A 20032-nucleotide genomic window follows, 5' to 3' on the forward strand; every position below is an offset into this window, starting at 1 on the left:
TTTTATACAAAAATATTTGTTGGCTTCAAAGCAAAAAAAAAAAAAATGTTCCTCAAAAAAAGAAAATGAAGAAGAGATAAGTAAGGCAGTGGTTGGCAAACTCATTAGTCAACAGAGCCAAATATCAACAGTACAAGGATTGAAATTTCCTTTGAGAGCCGAAAACCGACTTCTGCGCATGGGCCACAAAGTATCAATCGCACTGTACATGTGTGCCCATACGTGGTATTTTGTGGAAGAGCCTCACTCAAGGGGCCAAAGAGCTGCGTGTGGCTCTCGAGCCGCAGTTTGCCGACCACTGAAGTAAGGGAAGGAAAAAACAAACAATTAGACAGTTTAAAAATGATGATGGAATAAAATAAATTTTTTAACAATACATACCTCTGTAGTTGGGAAAGACTTTTACTGACCTTGTTCTCTTGAGCCATCCCTAATTTTTATAACTTTCATGATAGAGCGTCGGCCTGCAGACCAAAGGGTCCTGGGTTTGATTCTGGTCAAAGGCGCAAACCTCAGTTACAAGCTCCTCCCTGGCCTGGGCCCTGTTGGGGCTCGTGCAGGAGGCAAACAATCGATGTGTTTCTCTCACATTGATGTTTCTCTGTCTTTTCTTCTCTCCCTAAAAATCAATGGAAAAATATCCTCGGGTGAGGATTAACAATAACAACAAAAAAAGAGTTAGCTTAGCTGAGGGTAGGTCTCAAGGATGGCTTGTGGCCCACAAACCTTTGGGGCTGAGGACTCCCAGCAGTCCAGAGCAGGTAACTGGCCTTACAGTAGGTCAGAGATGCATGGAGAGGACTACACCCCCTTTATAAGTAATCTCAGTATCCAATGGGATGCCTTGCCAGGTTCTCCAAAATAAAAGTCATAGAACTCTTAGAGTTTAATGAGTTCTATTTTCAGTACAAGATGCTGAAGTTTCTTTTTTATCAATTCAATTGGCATTGATAACAAACTTGCTTGTGTTACCTTCACAAATATCTATTACATCTTCCCATACATCGTTAGGGAAAAGTCTGAGTAACTAAAATGATTGTGCTACTGGTATTTCAGGGTATTGTCAGTAAATAGAATTACCACTCATCTTAATTTTGTAGCTTGTCCCCAATTTTGTGATGTAAATACTAAGGAATGAAACATCTTGATACCAAGTTAAGTAAAAACCAACTCATTCTCTACCCTTTTCTGTTTATGTTGTTGGTGAGGTGGACATAGGGTTGATAGGCACTATTATCAAAGTTACATTAATGTAAAATTTTAGAAATGTAGTTTAGTATATAAGTGGGTATAATGATATTAATTCCTTTTCAAAGAGTGTTCTCAAGGTGATTATGATCTGCATAAAGTTATTTTCAACACAAATTATTATGGAAAGTTATAATTACACATAAAATTAATGAGGAAGTGTTACATTCAAGCTACACAATGTAATTTATTAATGAAAGGTTTTTATTAGCTTTACAAGATGTGTTATAATTTTTACATAATTTTAGTAAATCTAAATAAGACATTCTGAATTCAAAAAATGAATCCTTTCCATTTTTATCCTAAAATTAAAAACAGCAAATACTATATTTTTAAAAATATTCTTATTGATTTCAGAGAGAAAGGGAAAGATAGAACATCAGTGATGAGAGAGAATCATTGATTGGCTGTCTCCTGCATGCCCTTACTGGGGATTGAGCCTGCAACCCGGGCATGTGCCCTTGACTGGAATCGAACCTGGGACCCTTTAGTCTGCAGGCCAACACTCTATCCACTGAGCCAAACTAACTAGGGTGAAGAATAGCAAATAATATTTTGAGCCCATTCTAAAAGATAACATTTTCCAGATTCTGAAAAGTAGTTCTTCTTGGGATGCATTTACTTAATGTGGGAAACTTGGTGAATGAAGCTTAATCTTCAAAAGAAAATAGGAGAGAGTGGCAACTGTATCTCTTTGGGAAATTGATCCTTTTTATTTCAAGGGTCAGCCACGTATTTAACTGGAATCCAATCCATTAGATTCCAAAAAGCAATTCAGACTTCCCTCAATAGGCTAATTCTCCAAGGTAGAGAATATACTTATTTAAAATTTTGATTTCAGCAGCTTACTATTATGAACCAACTATAGGACTTTTAGTTCCTTGAGGTCATGTTTAGTCAGCTTGGCTCCTTGGCCTGGGCTCATTCACAATTCAGGAAAGCACTGGATTTCCATTTAGGAGATGTGTAACAGACCCTTTTTTTTTTAAGTGATTAAAAATTTAATTTATTTTATTTTAAATAAAGTAAAAATTTAATTTATTTTATTTTAAATAAAACTTTAAATTCATCCCTAAGCATTCACTTATATTTTCAGTTTGTTAACATCTATTCACTTTTCCAAGATTTATTGAGATACAGTTGACATATAACATTGTATAAGTTAAAGATGTACAATATGATTTGCTACACGTGTATATTGTGAAAAGCATAACACTATGTTTGTCTTTATATGGTGTAAAGTTCAGATTTCTAATGCATGAAGCATTTGTTTCCAAACACAAATGCTTTCTTGTGGGTGCTTTAAGGCCACCCAGAATCTGGTGATGAGAGTTATGGTTCAGAATAAAGCCAAGAGGTGTCAGAGCCTTCCTAGGTCTGTATGATTTAATTTTTCTCCCTCCCCAGAAGGGAACAGACCTAAGATATTTGGGACATCATTTCCTTTGATGTTTGGGAGAAGGAGGCCAGCCTCTTTACTTATAGGAAAAGCTTTTTATGGTGATGTTTTTTTTAACCAGCATTTTAAGTGTCAGCATAAAACAATGGGAGGAATGGTAAGAAAGATATGAAATGGCTTGGATTCTAGTTTTTTAGTCTGTTAAAATCTCTATATCCTTATTGACAAAATGAATATAATGTGCCTCCCACAATAATGTTAATGTGGTTATTATTATATCTATTTATTGACATATTTGACTAAACTATCTCTGATTATCGAGAGTATTTCAGAAGTTTCTATTTTCAGATAATCTCCTTAGGCCTAGGGGGGAATTTTTTTTCATAAATGTATCCAATATGTCACTACCGCCAAATTAGTGGTACACAAGTTAATGAAGAGTCAGTGCATAAAATGAAGATTTTACATATGTACAGTAATGTCCAGTTGGCCAGTGCCTCGTCCCCTCATGGGGTGAGGTCACTGCCCTCTTGTGATAAGGACAAATCTAAGGGCTCCACTTTCCAGAGGACATCGGCCCTACGAAGAGTGTGAGTATTCCAAGGAGAACATTATAAGGGGAATCTCATTCCCAAACTATTTCTAAACTTTCTCCACTAGTTTAGTGTAAGTTTTAAATGCAAAGATGAAGAATGGCACTGTTCATTATTCATCTTTGTCCTTTTAAATAAGGTTCAAAAGGCTCCTAAGATCTTTCTACTTTAAAGGAGTACAACACAGAAATAGGTTTTCTATGTTTAAATGAGGTTGAAATCAGCATTGTTTGTTAATACACTTTGTTTGCTATGAGTTACATCAAGCATGTCAAACTCAAAGGCTAACACGGGCCAAATAAACAAGGTTTAAGTTTATGTGGGCTGCAAAAAAAAAACCCAAAAGCTTTAATTTTCATAGAAATGTAGGTTTATTTTGTAGAGACATGCCAAAAACAAAGGACTGGAATAAATGAGTCATCGTTAACATAAAATAATAAAACATTTTAATAAAAATTAATATTTTTTCTTGAATATTAACTTACCAGACACTGAATAACTGCACAAATTAATAAGCATAACACAAATAAACCTATTTTTCTTGTTCTCTGAAATCGAAATATTTCCTGTTGCACACACCAAACAAGTCAATATAAGACTAATGACATGGCAATCGACTGCTAAAATATTCACTGCTAGTATTAGTGGACAGAGATGGTGTGCCTGCACATAAGGTGCATAAGGAAAATGAATGCAACACGATTATAATAACTAGTCATTAGCAAACGTTGTAGTTCGTTATTAATAACTAGTAGCCCTGCACACGAATCCATGCACCAGTAGCTCTCTACGGGGCCTGGCCACTCCAAGCCTGCTGCCCAGAGGCTCTCTGCGACCCAGAGGCCCATCCGCAGCTGGGCACGGAACACTTGCCTCGTCGCCGCAGTGACGAAGCAAGCATTCCACCAGGCCGCTCACGCAGCCCGCTCTCAGCAGCTGTCTCCCCCCCCCCCCACCCCCCGGGACTGGGGGGCTCCAGGGAGCTGAGAGGACTGAGTGCCACCATCTTTGTGACAGATTGACAGTTAATTTACATATTACCATTTTGTTAGGTAGGATTATGTGTAACAGGATATTGTAAAAATTAAGTTACAAAATTTTTATTAAATCATTTCTTACATACCGTTATATTGGCTGGGCCGCAAACATATTCATTGTGGGCTGCATGCAGCCCATGGGCCGTGAGTTTGACATGCTCGGGTTACATTATCATCTTTTAAGTACTGTTTGCAAATATTGAGTGACTGTGAGTTGTTATGGAATCTTTATTTTATTCTCAGAGTACATGGGTACCTGGATATATGAGCACCATTACATGAGCTTCTTGTCTGTATGTGATTAAATTCATGTGTATTACTAGTAAAAGTCTTATATGTAGATTTTGTTTTACAATCACAGTTTCCCGGTTTTAGTTGGTCTGGTTTTTAAAGCTCTCCTTCTGTTGCTGTTTTAGGGAGCTTTTTAGGACTCCATTCTCCCTGGATTAGAAGTGCACGCACAGAACCCAAGGGGCACGCCCGCCTCCACTTACACTTACGGACTGAGCAGTCTGGACCTTGCATGGCTTCTGGGGGGAAATATAAACCTGAATCAAACGGATGACTTTTTAAGCCTTTCAACCAGTTGCTTCTGAGCCAGACCAGCTGTAAGCTGAAACCTCAAGGAAGAACAGGACAAGAATGCAGGCACTCATGATGCTTTGCATCTTTCCTAAACAAGAAGCTTCTATGCTACAAGTATGACTTCAAGGACTGATGCACTGAGTTGGCAGCCAGGAAGGTTACGGACCAATAACAAGAACCAGAAATGCAGTCGTGTGTATTTTCATGGTGAATGTGGTTTCACAAGACTCAAGACCCAAAGTATAAGTTTTCATCTATATTTTCTTTTAAAATAATTTTACATAGTCAATTATCCTACTAAAAGTCAATGTTAGATTAGTTACCTTAGCTTTTATGTAGAATGGGTTAAAAAATGAGTGTATCTGTTTGAGGAAGGTCACTTTTTTGTCATCTGAACTAATTGACTTAGAAGACTAGAATTGGCTTCATTCTGCCTACCTAAATCTTGGGTTTATTAGTTGAAGTCAATTGACCTAACTAGAAATTAGAGGAAAACAAGTCTTTTAAAGAATCAACACTTCTAACCTCAGCCAGCAGCTCACAAACACCTACCTTCTGGAGCTAGTCATGAGAGGACTGGGTCAGGGAACAAGGTGGGGAAAGGCCGCCCATCACCCTGAGTCCAGAACCACTGAACACACACATTCTAGAGACTTGCGTAAAAGATGAGCATATTTCTGTGGAAATCAGATGGTATAGCAGCATCTGTTACTCTGTCCCTGTGACAGAAGATGCAGAATTTCTCTTTTATAGAAAAGTATTTATTAAGATAATCTTTTTTTTTCTTTCTCTTACCCCTTACCCACCAACCTGTTCTCTGTATCTGTAAGCTTGGTTTGTTTTTATTTTGTTTTGCCTATCATACTAAGGAATTTAGAAATGACAACATATATGGTCCCTTTACTACTGAAACATGTCACCAAGTGAACAATCTTATGAGACTACACTACATATTATAACCAGGAGAAAAAGCAGTTTGTCAGCGGCCTCTGGTGAACAGCCTGTAACTGCTGCAATGCAGTGTGACCAGTGTTACAGTGTTCCCTCTGATCTCGTCAGCTTAGTTAGGACAACAATGTTCCATCTTAGCCAGACATTGCCGATTGAAGTGTGGAGCTTCCGTTCAGATGCTTACCCCATCCCTTCTCACGTTGGAATTTACGCACTAGAAATATCTCTATAGCTAAGACAGAAATAAATGAAGATCAGGCATGAACTGGGGATGGCTCATTTCTCATCAGCTTTTATGGCCCGGAGAGAAGTTAATTGAACAGGATTTATTTTTTCTTTCTTAAACCTACATGATCAGATCTGGCCTTTTAACTGATTCCATTAGCTTTGTCCCATTTGTACTTTTTAAAAAGAAAGATCTTTGAACATCAGTGTGTTAGAATATACCAAAATATTTTGTTTCAGAATTACCCCATCCAAATCAGTGTCTTTTACCTAACCTAAACAATTAAACTGAACATTAAAAATCTGGACATTATTATCTTCTCACTTATTACCTCATACGTTTCTCTCTTTGTAAGAGATTAGTAAAACCTAATGATCCCCTTTTCTGTGGCTAGAACAGTTTCTCTATCCATAGTTTCAGGCTCTGATATGTGCATGTTAGCTTGCCTGGGTTTGTCCTTCTCATGACCTCAGTTCATTTAACTGAAATATGAAATTAGAGTGTCTCATGGTAACTCACAATTTTGTGTGAGCACCCAGTCATAATCGATTGATTATTACTTTCTTCTTGTTTGTGTGTTGTGTTTTTTGTTTTGTTTTGTTTTACCATAAACCAATAGTTCTTAAACTTTGGAACTCACCAACTCTTATAAGAGTTGTCTTTAGGAAACTCAGGTGAAATATTTAGGACTTGACCACAAGATGTCTATGAAAATGCTCTTTAAATTCATATATGTGTTCCATTGTATGCAATCTGATCATTTTTGTTATGAAAGAGGGATGATCAAAGTAAGCCAAGGTTGTGCTCATTTTTGTAACCTGAATATATTTTCCATATGAGCCCTCATTAACTTTAAAGACAAACACTTGCTGGAGAAAGCTAGATTGATGAGAATGAGACTGGCCCAAAATCCTGAAACATCACTTTTTATCAGTAGATAAATATTTAGAGTTGAAAGTCAATTTGATTTAACACTGCATTTGAAAAATCCTGGATTATTTTTATTAAGATTAAGACATTTTACCCCACTACTATAGACACATACAGTGTTATATTCTACATTCTTTGTAAACATTTGAGGAAAATCAATTTTGCATTTCACATTGTTGGAATACCCTCTATCACTCAAATAAACTCAGGTGCTAGAGTGCTGAAGCTGGGAACTCATTAAGTAATAACATGGCTGGGAGTGCATAATTGTGACTTTTAATGCTGCAAACAGTCATCGACAAGAATGAGACAAGGATTTGAAAGACAACCATATAAAGGCATGAGTTTTCTAATTTTATGTATATGTAATATATATTTTAAATATAAATTTTTCTACTTTAGATAAAGTTAATGTTGCTGTTACCTAGGTTAAGCACTATTTACTGTCTATGCTAGTAAAAATATAAACTAAAAAAAGGAAAAAAATATACCATTGCCTTAAGGTAGTCAGCTTGACTCAATTTAGATTTCATTATTTTTGTTTTGCATACTGGAATTTTCTTATATGAATAGTTTTGTAATACCTTTTTTATTTGTGAATAAAATTGTTACCTGGTATTCTTATTTGCATGTCTAGAAGAAAGTGATTGATGGTGTGAATGCACACCATCTTGCTGTCCGATGTGAGAGTCTCACTAAGTTCTGATCTTTCCAATATAACCCTTTCAGCTCCTCAAACTTTGAGGGAGATTTGAAATCCTTACTAGTGACTGTCTATATTTCTCAGGCATATCAAGCTACTAAAAATGCTTTGAGTTATTCGAGAATCTTTGGTATCAAGATTTTATGATCTCTTTCTTCCCCTTCATTTTATGACACAAAGAAGGAAGGACCTATGGAAACAGTTTTATGTACCAGTATTAATTCTTTATGGAGGGCAATAGGCTTTTCTCCTGCAGAGGCGTGGACTAAAAAAAGATAACTCCACAGAGAAACACTGGTCACTGTAAGAGTTTCCTTTTTCTTCCTAGCTTCTTACCTTCCTTCCTCAATCCCTTTATTCCTTCTTCCCTTCCTCTCAGTAACCTATCTATACTAATAAGAGTAATATGCTAATTAGACCAGGAGACCTTCCGGACAAAGCCGGGGGCTTGGCCGGCCTGCAAACCGCCCCAAACGGCCCTCAGCCCCTCGCCCAGGCTGGCCACAACCCCCAACGGGGACCCTCACCCTGATGGGGGTGTGGCCAGCCTGCAAATGTCCCTCAGCCCCTCACCCAAGCCAGCCCTGCCCCCTAAGGGGACCCCACCCTGATCCAGGACCCCCTTCAGGGCAGACCAGCCAGCCCCACCCATGCACCAGGCCTTTATCTATACTAATAAAAGAATAATATGCTAATTAAACTGGGAGACCTTCCAGACATCCTTCCAGACAAAGCCATGGTGGTGGGGCCGAGGCAGAGGCAGTTAGGGGCGATCAGGCCAGGAGGGGAGGGCAGTTGGGGGCAAGCAGGCCAGCAGGGGGGCAGTTGGGGGCAATCAGGCTGGCAGGGGAGTCAGTTGGGGGCAAACAGGCTGGCAGAGGGAGGCAGTTGGGGGCAATCAGGCCAGCAAGGGGAGGGGGGGCAGTTGGGGCCAAGAAGGCCAGCAGTGGGGGGCAGTTGGGGGCAATCAGGCTGGCAGGGGGGGCAGTTGGGGGCAATCAGGCTGGCAGGGGGGCAGTTGGGGCAAGCAGGCCAACAGGGGGGCAGTTGGGGGCAAGAAGGCCGGTGGGGGCGCAGTTAAGGTTGAGCAGGCCAGCAGGCAGAGTGGTTAGGGGCGATCAGACAGGCAGGCAGGTGAGCGGTTAGGAGCCAGCGGTCCTGGGTTGTGAGAGGGATGTCCAACTGCCAGTTTAGGCCCGATCCCATAGGAATCAGTTCTAAACTGGCAGTTGGACATCCCCCGAGGGGTCCCAGATTGGAGAGGGTGCAGCCTGGGCTAAGGGACACCCCTCTCCCCCATGCATGGATTTTGTGCACCAGGCCACTAGTCTATACTAATAAAAGGGTAATATGCTAATTAGACTGGGAGACCAGACATCTTTCTACTGTCCGACTTCCTTCTGGACACAGCCACGGTGGTGGGGGCCGAGGTAGAGGTGGTTAGGGGTGATCAGGCCAGCAGGGGAGAGCAGTTGGGGGCCATCAGGCCAGCAGGAGAGGGCAGTTGGGGGCCATCAGGCTGGCAGGGGAGCGGTTGGGTGCCAATCCAGCCGGTAGGCAGGCAAGTGGTTAGGAGCCAGCAGTCCTGAATTGTAAGAGGGATGTCCGACTGCCAGTTTAGGGTGGGGCCTAAACCGGCAGTCAGACATCCCCCGAGTGGTCCCAGAATGGAGAGGGTGCAGGCCAGGCTGAGGGACCCTCCCCCTATGCACGAATTTTCTGCACCAGGCCTCTAGTTTTATATAATAAAAGCCTAATATGCTAATTGTCCGGTTGTCCAGTGACTGGTCAACTGCTCAACCAATCAAAGAGTAATATGCTAATGATATGCTAGGGCCACTCAACCACTTGCTATGATGTGTACTGACCACCAGGGGGCAGACAGTTGACCTGTCAACCAGTTGCTATGATGTGCACTGACAACCAGGGGGCAGATGCTCTGACTGGTAGGTTAGCTTGCTGCTGGGGTCCAGTCAATCGGGACTGAGCAAGACGGGCTGGACATGCCCTGGAGCCCTCCCACGGTCCCTCACTGGCCCCGATCATGCACTGGTGGGGTCCCTTAGCCTGGCCTGTACCCTCTCGCAATCTGGGACTCCTGGGGGGATGTTGGAGAGCCAGTTTTGGCCCGATCCCGCAGGCCACTGCCCTCGGGAGGGTGCCAGACACAGGGCTCAAGGTAGGCAAGTGGTGCTGTGGCAGCATGAGCCTCTCCCCATTGGGGCTGATTGGGCGCAAGCCCGTGGCAGGTGCAGTGGGGCCGGGATGAGTGGGAGTGGCATGTAGGAGCTGCAGGCAGCCTTGGACCGATTCCCGCAGGCCACCCAGAGGGACAAGCAGACAAATTCAGGATAAGTAGCTAATAGCAAAGAAAGTCGGACATCCCTCTTACAATTCAGGACTGCTGGCTCCTAACCACTTGCCTGCCTACCGGCTGGATTGGCACCCAACCGCTCCCCTGCCAGCCTGATGGCCCCCAACTGCCCTCTCCTGCTGGCCTGATGGCTCCCAACTGCCCTCCCCTGCTGGCCTGATCACCCCTAACCACCTCTGCCTTGGCCCCCACCACCGTGGCTGTGTCCGGAAGGAAGTCGGACAGTAGAAAGATGTCCGATTCCCACAGGCCACCCAGAGGGACCCCACCCATGCATGAATTTGTGCACCAGGCCTCTAGTATTATTAGATTTTAAAAGGGGGCTTTAAACTTCCTGGGAAAAAATGGGTTATTTTAAAGCAACATATTCTCTCAGCTGTTTAGTCTGTGGTGTTAAAGGACACTGTGGCTTTCACGAGGGAAGGACTTTAGTTTTTTTCCTTTCCACACCATGACCCATGAGCCCCTTGGCTTATGTAGACTGGTGTCCATGTAGGCTGGCTGGGAAAAGTAACTCAAGCTTATGGGTTTCTAACAGAAGGTCTAAAGTATTCTATAGCCACATAAATGACATTTTCATTATTACCACTATTATTAAGATCTCTTTGCTATTAGCTACTTATCCTGAATTTGTCTGTTCGTCCCATTTTAACTCAATAAGATATTTTCTGATTTTTAAAAACCTATTTGGCATCCAGTAAGGTATATACATACAGCTTAAATTTATCATTTGGTCATTTTTAATATCAAAGAATTTTCAATAAGGCCTGGTATGTGATTCTAGAGACATAATTACGCTGAATCAAGTCAACAGTTCACAGTACCATTGCTTATGTCGCATCTCAGCCAGAGGAAGGTCACAAGGTGTCTGCTGTGGAGATTAAGCAGACCAGGGTCAGGTCCTTTCATGAACCACCAGTGGCATTTGAATTAGTGTGATTTACGGTTGCTTTCAAATCAGCCTCTCCCAAAGACGTGGATTTTAAAAACTTAACCAGCAAAACCCCTTTTCTGGAAGCATGGGTGGTCTTCTGAAGCAGGTTTCAATTTGTGTATAACAACAGAAGATTCTTTCTTTTTATCTTAATTTCCAATGGAATTAAGGATTTGTATTTAAGACAGAAATAGCTCTGCTCTATCAGTTTTGTTGTGGGGCTGAATTTAGCCAGAACACTGCAGAGGGATTTTCCTTAACTTGTCTGACTATTTACAGTAAATAGAAGATCTACAGAACACTGCTGGCAATCCTTTAATAGCTGATTAGGGAGGCAGGCTGCCCCACAGAGAGGCACTCATCACACACCTCGATATGTCAGATTTTAATTGTTTCCCTTGATGTTATCAATATAAGTCTAATTCCCATCAGAGGCCTCTAAGAAGAGTCCATTCCTTCATTCATCCATATACTACTATACGTTTATACAGGGTATGTATTTGGTTATGAATGCAATGCCAGTGTGAAGCAGACACTAAGAAGTAAGAGACAAGTAAACTTTGAAGTATTTATAAAATACACATTATTGGAAGACAGTCTCCTGCGAAACAAATGGGTGACACATGACACATCATAAAACTCTAAAATCTCTTGTCTTTTTTTTTTTTTTTTTTTTACTGCTGCATAGTATCTCTTACCCTTTGAAACAGCATGGAGGAACCTGGAGAGTATTATGCTAAGTGAAATAAGCTAGTCAGAAAAAGACAAGTATCACATGATCTCATTCATATGTGGAATCGAATGAACAAAATAAACTGATGAACAAAACAGATCCACAGACAGAAGCATGTAACAGACTGTGGAATCTCAGAGGGAAGGCAGGGGGTGGGTGGGTGGGAAGAGATCAACCAAAGAATTTGTGTGCATATATGCATAACCTGCGGATACAGACAATAGGGTGGTCAAGGCCCGTGACTCAGAGACAGAATCAGAGAAAGAAGCTCTATCATTTGCAGTTCCCAAGCATCATTTTCATGAGTCCAATAGAAACTTGTTCCCCAAGATTCAAATTATACAAGCATAATTTCTCCCTTCCCCAAAAGCCAACCCCACCTATATAATCTTATTACTCAGGGGATCAATCTGTTTTCATTCTAAGCACAAATTTCTGTACTGCTCTCTAACATCGGGATTTAGGGGCCTAGGAATGGCACCCAGGACACTTCTCTCATTGGTCTAAAGGCCCAGTATGCCAATTTATTAGTAAGTAAACTAATTCAGTTGTCAATTTCCACATTTCTTTAAACAAACAGTAGAATTTGTTAGTGTAGGCCAAGAACCTGAATTTTAGAAAAATCATACATTAAAAAGTACAATAGAATCTACCACACAAGAAAATAAGTTCATGGCATAGACAATATTTTTTATTTTTAAACACATTCAAGTTATCTAGGTTGATCCCCCCTATATTCATTACCTATGACGCTATGGGTTTTCACCAAAATTCACTTCAATAAAGAGTTACCACTACCAAGGATATAATAGCTTTGGAGACAGCATCAAGTGATACATTTCAAAGAAATCTTAAGTAACAGCAACATGGTCAGAATAACAAATTGCCTAACCAAAGAACATCTTTGAAGATAATATTTATCTGGATATTAAAGGCTTGTTTATTTAGAAAAAATTCAGTACTTTACAGCTAGACCTTTTACACTGAAAATTTCTTTGATGAATATATTTAAAACTGATTCTTCATTTGGTGATCTGATGATGGTAATATGTAACATTTGATAACATCTCTTATGGAACACTTTAACATCAATTATTTCATTTGATGTTTACATTTGTCCTATGAATAGTGTTACTAGCTTCATCTTACAGATGAAGAAATTGGAACACAAAGAGATTAAATAACCAGCCCTAAAGATAATAAATAGTATAAAGTGGTATAAGATATTTATTTATTTTTTTAGTTCAGCAAATGGGAGAGCAGGGATTTGAAACCTGGATTTATGACTTCCTAAGCCATGATCTTTTTGCCATGCAATGCAATTAAGAAGTGACTTTCCATACTAAAGTAAAATTAAAGGAGATCCCAGGTTTCTTGACATATTTATGCACAATGAAGGCATAGGATTGTTATAACAGGGCAAATGACTCCCTCATTCACCTTAGAACACTAGGAGAGAGCTAGAAGGAACCTTAGAGATTGGTTAGCAGTTTTAGCTGGTGATCCATAGAGCCCCAGAGTTCTGAGGATGATAGACCAGGAGTAAGAGAGAGGGCTGGGGTGGGTAACACAGTGGCCCTACCCTAAACACAAGACCATTTTGCAAATGGAGATGCTGCATGGACCTAGAGAATCCCAACTTCATCCTTAGTTTGTTCATTCCAAATCCACTGACCTTCCTCCTACTCCCGGCTGGGTTTCATCTTTTTTTAAAAAAATATATTTTATTGATTTTTTACAGAGAGGAAGAGAGAGAGCTAGAGAGCTAGAAACATCGATGAGAGAGAAACATCGATCAGCTGCCTCCTGCACACCCCCCACTGGGGATGTGCCCGCAACCAAGGTACATGCCCTTGACCGGAATCAAACCCGGGACCCTTGAGTCTGCAGGCCGACGCTCTATCCACTGAGCCAAACCGGTCTCGGCTGGGTTTCATCTTTAATGCCTATCTTTAGTAGAGGGATCTCCAGTTCCACATTACTGCTGCCCATGGCCTTTCTTATATGATAATGCTACAATTATGTACCTCCTTCTCCAGCCCTTTGATCCCTCTCCTGTCTCACAATGCTAAGTCCTGACTCTAGCAGGAAAATCAAGGCTCTTCATGATCTGGTGCCAGTTCAGCACATTAGCTTCATCACCCAGTCTCCTATTCCATCCCAGTCTCTCACTACACCCCACCCAAATCTATACTCTAGGCTTATTGAAATGGCTGAGCTTCCCAACATACTCTCCTCTCTCACATCTTCCTACCATGTTGCTCTGCCCACTTCCTGGTCTTACTTTCTGGTCTCCTTAGGGAATTCAAACTTCAAATCCAAATCATTAATATTCATAACAAATAACTGCATATATGTAATCCCTAGATGAAGTCTTCCCTAAACTCATTGCACAATTTAAAATGTCCTTTCTTATAAGGTTTCCACTACTATACCTTTTATTTTTTTTAGCAATAATCATATTAGTTCTTGATTATGAGAATGTTTTTCTTCTCACTAGGCTTCAAACAAAAAAAATGCATAGATAGTGTAGTTTTCCATAAATAAATCAACAAATAAGTACTGGTGAAGATGTGGAGAAAAGGGAACCCTAGTATACTATTGTTGGGAATGCAGACTGGTGCAGCCACTGTGGAAAACATCATGAAGTTTCCTAAAAAAATTAAAAATGGAACTCCCTTTTGACCCAGTGATCCAACTTCTGGGAATATATCCTAAGAATCCAGAAACACCAATTCAAAAGAATATATGCACCCCTATGTTTATAAGCAGCATGATGTATAATAGTTAAGATCAAGAAAGAGCCCAAGTGCCCATCAGTAGAGGAATGGATAAAAAAGCTGTGGTGAAATCAAGATGGCAATATATTAAGTGGAAGCTACACTAGCTTTCTCCCAGGACCAAACTGGAATTATAACTAAATTATTTTAAAAAATCATTCTGAATAACCAACTGAAGATTAGCTAGAGAGAAGCCTTATAACCAAGGACTTACAGAAGAAGCCACATAGAGACTGGTAGTAAGTGTGGAGGTGTGAGAGGGATGTGTAGGCTCTCTAGCAGCTGAAGTTCTGGAGAGATATCTCAGCTTTGGGAGGGTGGGTTACCCCTGAGAAGTGTGGGGTCTAAACCTCAAGCTGGACTCCCAAGCCTAGAGCATCAGAACCTGGAAAGGCACCCACATAACATCCAGCTTTGAAAAGCCATGGGTTTTCTGTCCAACAGGAACAGATGGCTAGAGATGCAGGCAACTTCTTTAAGGGCAAACACACAAAATTTTGTTCACAGCCATTCATCCTGCACTCCAGCAGAGGAAGTACAGAGCCAAATGAGGAGTCTGGGTTTGGTGGCACTGGGGAGAGAGCTGAAGGATTAGCTGCCAGAATCCCTGTGCTGAGTCATTCCCCCATATTTTATTTTATTTTATTTATTTATTTTTTAATATATTTTATTGATTTTTTACAGAGAGGAAGGGAGAGGGATAGAGAGCTAGAAACATCGATGAGAGAGAAACGTCGACCAGCTGCCTCCTGCACACCCCCTACTGGGAATGTGCCCACAACCAATGTACATGCCCTTGACCGGAATCGAACCTGGGACCCTTGAGTCTGCAGGCCGACGCTCTATCCACTGAGCCAAACCAGTTTCGGACATTCCCCCATATTTTAGAAGCTGTCTTTCTCTGGCAGAGCACTTCCATCCATGCTGTATTAGCTTGTGGAAGCAATAAGCCCACTGAAAAGCCTCTTGCCCTACCTTATGGAACTTAGGCCTTGTTGAGGGCCACAGCCAGAGGCTCTTTCAGTGACTAACCCTAACAGAAAATTTGCAGGTGGAGGCTAATCTCTCTGTGCTTTGAGACTTTTGCTGACCTACCCCCGGACCCGGTACTGGTAAAAGCTGGCCTTGGTGTGCAGCTTGGTGCTTTCTACATTCACCCAAGCCCAGAAGAGGGAACCACAGGCTGTAGATTGCCGATAGTTCCAAACAAGTTTCCCAGGGCTGGTCACAGGCAGCTTTTGTCATAGGCCTATACCAGAGTCCCTTTGAAGAGGCCCATAATCAATAATACCCATTGGCCAGCTTCACACAACAACAGAGAAGGATCCAATAAACTGCACAAACAACATATCACAAAGAGATGTTGGCAGGCACCAAACCATGCAGAGGTGAATTCTGCTTCATTTCATCAGTGCCTGCACAGCAGCTTGCACATTCTGTTGGTGGTCGAGCCTCACATTAACCCAGCCTTAGGGTTGAACTCACACACAAATGGGCCAACAGCAATCAATATTCATTTAAAACAGGAGGGCACATATAATGTGCACAAAGGACATTCCTAGAGCACCCAACTTAGGTGATCAGAGAGACTGTGTCACTGGGTCCATGGGACACCTACTACATAAGGCCACCTACTAAGACTGGGAGGCATAGCAAATCTACCTAATACACAGAACCAAACACACAAAGAGGCAGCCAAAATAGGGAGATAAAAAAACACACACACAAAAAAAAACAGACCCCAACTGAAAGAACAAGAGAATTTTCCAGAAGAAGAGCTAACTGTAATGGAGGCAAGCAATGTGTCAGATACAGAGTTCAAAGTAATGATTATAAGGGTGTCCAAAGTATAAAAAAGACATAGGAACCATAACAAAGGACCAGTCAGAAATGAAGAATGCAATATCTGGAATAAAAAATACACTAGAAGGAATAAACAGTAGGCTGGATGAAATGGAGGACTGAATATGCAATTTGGAAGACCAAGTAGGAAAAAACACCCAATTGTAGCATCAAAAAGAAACAGAATTTTTTAAAAGTGAGAATAGTTTAAGGGACCTTTGGACAACATGAAGCATAACTTCATCCACATCATAGGGATTACAGAAGGAGAGGAGAGAGAGAGAGTAATCAAGAACCTATCTGAGAACTAATGACAGAAAACTTTTATAACCTGATGAAGGAAAAAGACACACAAGTCCAGAAAGCACAGAGCATCCCAAACAAGATAGATGCAAAGAGGCTCACACCAAGACACATCATAATTAAAATGCCAATGGTTAGACAAAGAGAGTATCTTAAAAGTATCAAGAGAAAGGCAGTTAGTTACCTACAAGAGATCACCCATAGACTGTCAGCTGATTTATCAACAGAAACATTTCAGGCCAGAAGGGATTGGCATGAAATATTCAAAGTGCTGAAAAGCAAGGACCTACTTCCAAGGCTGAATTACTCAGTAAGTCTATCATTTAAAATTGAAGGAGAAATAAAGAGCTTCCCAGACAAGAAAAAGCTAAAGGGTTTGTTTCCACCAAATCAGTATTACAAGAAATGATAAAGGGCTGTTTGAAGAGGAAGAAGGAGAAGGAGGAGGAGTAGTAGGAGGAGAAAAAACAGGAGGAGGAGGAGAGGAAGAAGAGGAGGAAGAAGAAGAAAAAACAGGGATATAGTGTTAAAAATAAAAGCAATAAATATCAATAATCACTTTAAATGTAAATGGATTAAATGCTCCAATCAAAAGACATAGAGTAACTGAATGGATAAGAAAGCAAGACCTAGCCCTGGCTGGTTTTGCTGAGTGGTTAGAGTATCAGCCTGTAGACTGAAGGGTTGCAGGTTCAAGTCCCAGTCAAGGGCACATATCTCAGTTTCAGGCTCAATCCCCAGCCCTGTTTAGGGTGCGAACAGGAGGCAACCAATTGATATGTCTCTCTCACACCAATGTTTCTCTATATCCCACCCCCCTCCTCTAGCCCCTCTATTCTCTCTAAATAAATCAATGGAAAAAATATCCTCTGGTGAGGATTAAAAAAAAAAAAAGAAAGAAAACAAGGCCAATATATATGCTATCTTCAAGAATGAAAGATACATGCAGACTAAAAGTAAAGGTTGGAAAAGATATTTCATGCAAATGGAAAGGAAAAAAGCTGGGGTGGCAATATTTATATCTGACAAAATAGACTTTAAAACCAAGAGAGAAATAAGGACACTACATAATGATAAAGGGAACAATCCAATAAGAGGATATAACACTTGTAAACATTTATTCACCCAACATAGGAGCACCAAATTATATAAAACAAATCTTGATGGAGATAAAGGGAGAGATTGACAGTAATACAGTCATAGTAGGGGATTTTAACACTCCATTGACATCAATGGATAGATCTTCCAGACAGAAAAATCAACAAGGAGATGGCAGCCTTAAATGACACACTAGATCAGATGGATTTAATTGATATTTTCAGAGCTTTTCACCCCAAAGCAGAAGAATATACATTCAATTCAAGTACACATGGAACATTTCCTAAGATAGACCACATGTTAGAACACAAAATAAGTCTCAATAAATTTAAGAAGATTGAAACTATAAATCAATCACAAGTAGAAAATTGAAAAACACAGACTAAAAACATGTTACTAAACAATTAATAGGTCAACAATGAGATCAAGGAAGAAATCAAGAGATAACTTAAAAAAAAAAAGAACACAACACCCAAAAAACTTTGGGACACAGGCAAAGCAGTCCTAAGAGGGAAATTCATAGCATTCCAATAAACAATCTAACTTTACACTTAAAGGAACTTGAAAAAGAACTATATTCCAACAATTTGGACAATTTGGATGAAATAGATAAATTCCTAGAAATATACAATCTCCCAAAAGTAAATCAGGAAGAATCAGAGAATCTGAACAGACAGATTACAACTAGTTAAATTGAAGCAGTAATGAAAACAAAACAAAAAACTCCAAACCTACAGAGCCAACACACAAGATGGCTGCCCCCATGTGGTCAAAGATACTGCCCCCATGTGGACACAAGATGGCCACCACAAGATGGCCAGCAGGGGAGGACAGTTGGGAAGGATCAGGCCTGCAGGGGATGGCAGTTGTGGGCGATCAGGCCAGCAGGGGAGGGCAGTTGGGAGGGACCAGGCCTGCAGAGGAGGGAAGTTGGGAGCAACCGGAACTGCAGGGAAGGGCAGTTAGGGGCAAGCAGGCTGGAAGGGGAGCAGTTAGGCATCAATCGGGCTGGCAGGGGAGTTGTTAGGGGGTGATCAGGCTGGCAGGCAGAAGTGGTTAGAGGCAATCAGGAAGTCAGGCAGGCGAGCAGTTGGGAGCCAGCAGTCCTGGATTGTGAGAGGGATGTCCGGCTGCCTGTTTAGGTTCGATCCCTAGAGGGGTCCCAGATTGGAGAGGGTGCAGGCTGGGCTGAGGGACAACCCCCCCACATGCACGAATTTCGTGCACTGGCCATCTAGTAGACATATAAAAAGATACTCAATATAACTAATCATCAGAAAAATGCAAATTAAAACCACAATGAGATTTCACCTCACACCTCTCAGAATGGCCATCATCAATAAATCAACAAACAACAAGTATTGATGAGGATGTGGAGAGGGGAAACTTGTACACTATTGGTGGAAATGCAGATTGATGCAGTCACTGTGGAAGCTGTATGGAATTACCTGAAAACATTAAAAATGGAACTGCCATATAACCTAGTGATTCTACTTCTGATAATTTATCCAAAGAAACCAAAACACTAATTTGAAAAAATATATGCCCTTATGTTCATTGCAGCATTTTTTACAACTAGAGGCCGGGTGCACGAAATTCATTCACTCGGGGGTGGGTGGGGGGGTCTTTCAGCCCGGCCTGAGCCATCTCGCAATCCAGGAGCCCTTGGGGGATGCCCAACTGACGGCTTAGTGGGGAGCAGGCCTAAGCCATCAGTCAGACATCCTTAGCACTGGCGCTCAGGGCTTCTGGCTGAGCTGCACTCCCCCTGTGGGAGCTCACTGAACACAAGGGGGCAGCCCCTGCATTGAGTATCTGCCCCCTGATGGTCATTGTGCATCATAGAGACCAGTTGTTCCATGGTTTGGTCGATTTGCATATTACCCTTTTATTATATAGAACTAGTAGCCCGGTGCACGAAATTCGTGCACATTGAAAGGGAATTAATTAGATGAAATATTTTAATATTGCTATTTGCCCTTTCTCTATAATAAAAGTGTGAGAGATAAAAGGAAATGAGTACAATGTATATGAAAATAATACATAAATTTATTAATAAGTAAACAATAACAAAATGATATAACAATAACAAACTGATATAACAATAACAAACTCGTAATATAAAAACAACATTGATGCAAATAATGATTGATAAAGTGATTAAACTTATTCTAATATCTTCCTATATACCACATTAAGAGTAAAAACACTTTCAGAGTGCTTGACTAATTTCCCTTGAGATAAAGTATTTACAGCTTTAACTTTAACGTAACATGCTCTTTGAACTCAAGAGAAA

The 20032-nt window shown here is 40.9% G+C and overlaps 1 protein-coding gene across 10 annotated transcripts in view; it reads left to right on the forward strand.

Moving 5' to 3' along the window:
- TNFRSF19 (TNF receptor superfamily member 19) overlaps positions 1-20032 on the forward strand; it is a 157795-nt gene that overhangs the window by 114399 nt on the left and 23364 nt on the right. For 6 of the 10 annotated variants that reach the window (XM_008159477.3, XM_028136330.2, XM_028136331.2 and 3 more), the window contains one exon: positions 4694-4753. The exons of 2 other annotated variants lie outside the window; for them this stretch is intronic. In XM_008159477.3, the coding sequence (XP_008157699.2) occupies positions 4694-4705 (12 nt within the window). In that variant the 3' untranslated portion in view covers positions 4706-4753. Of the gene's footprint in view, positions 1-4693; positions 5122-20032 lie in introns of those variants that run through there. 2 more of the 10 variants (XM_054719745.1, XM_054719748.1) reach the window with 2 other exon arrangements.

The sequence above is a fragment of the Eptesicus fuscus genome, chromosome 8 (genome assembly GCF_027574615.1).
Source record: "Eptesicus fuscus isolate TK198812 chromosome 8, DD_ASM_mEF_20220401, whole genome shotgun sequence".
Taxonomy (NCBI): Eukaryota; Metazoa; Chordata; class Mammalia; order Chiroptera; family Vespertilionidae; genus Eptesicus; species Eptesicus fuscus.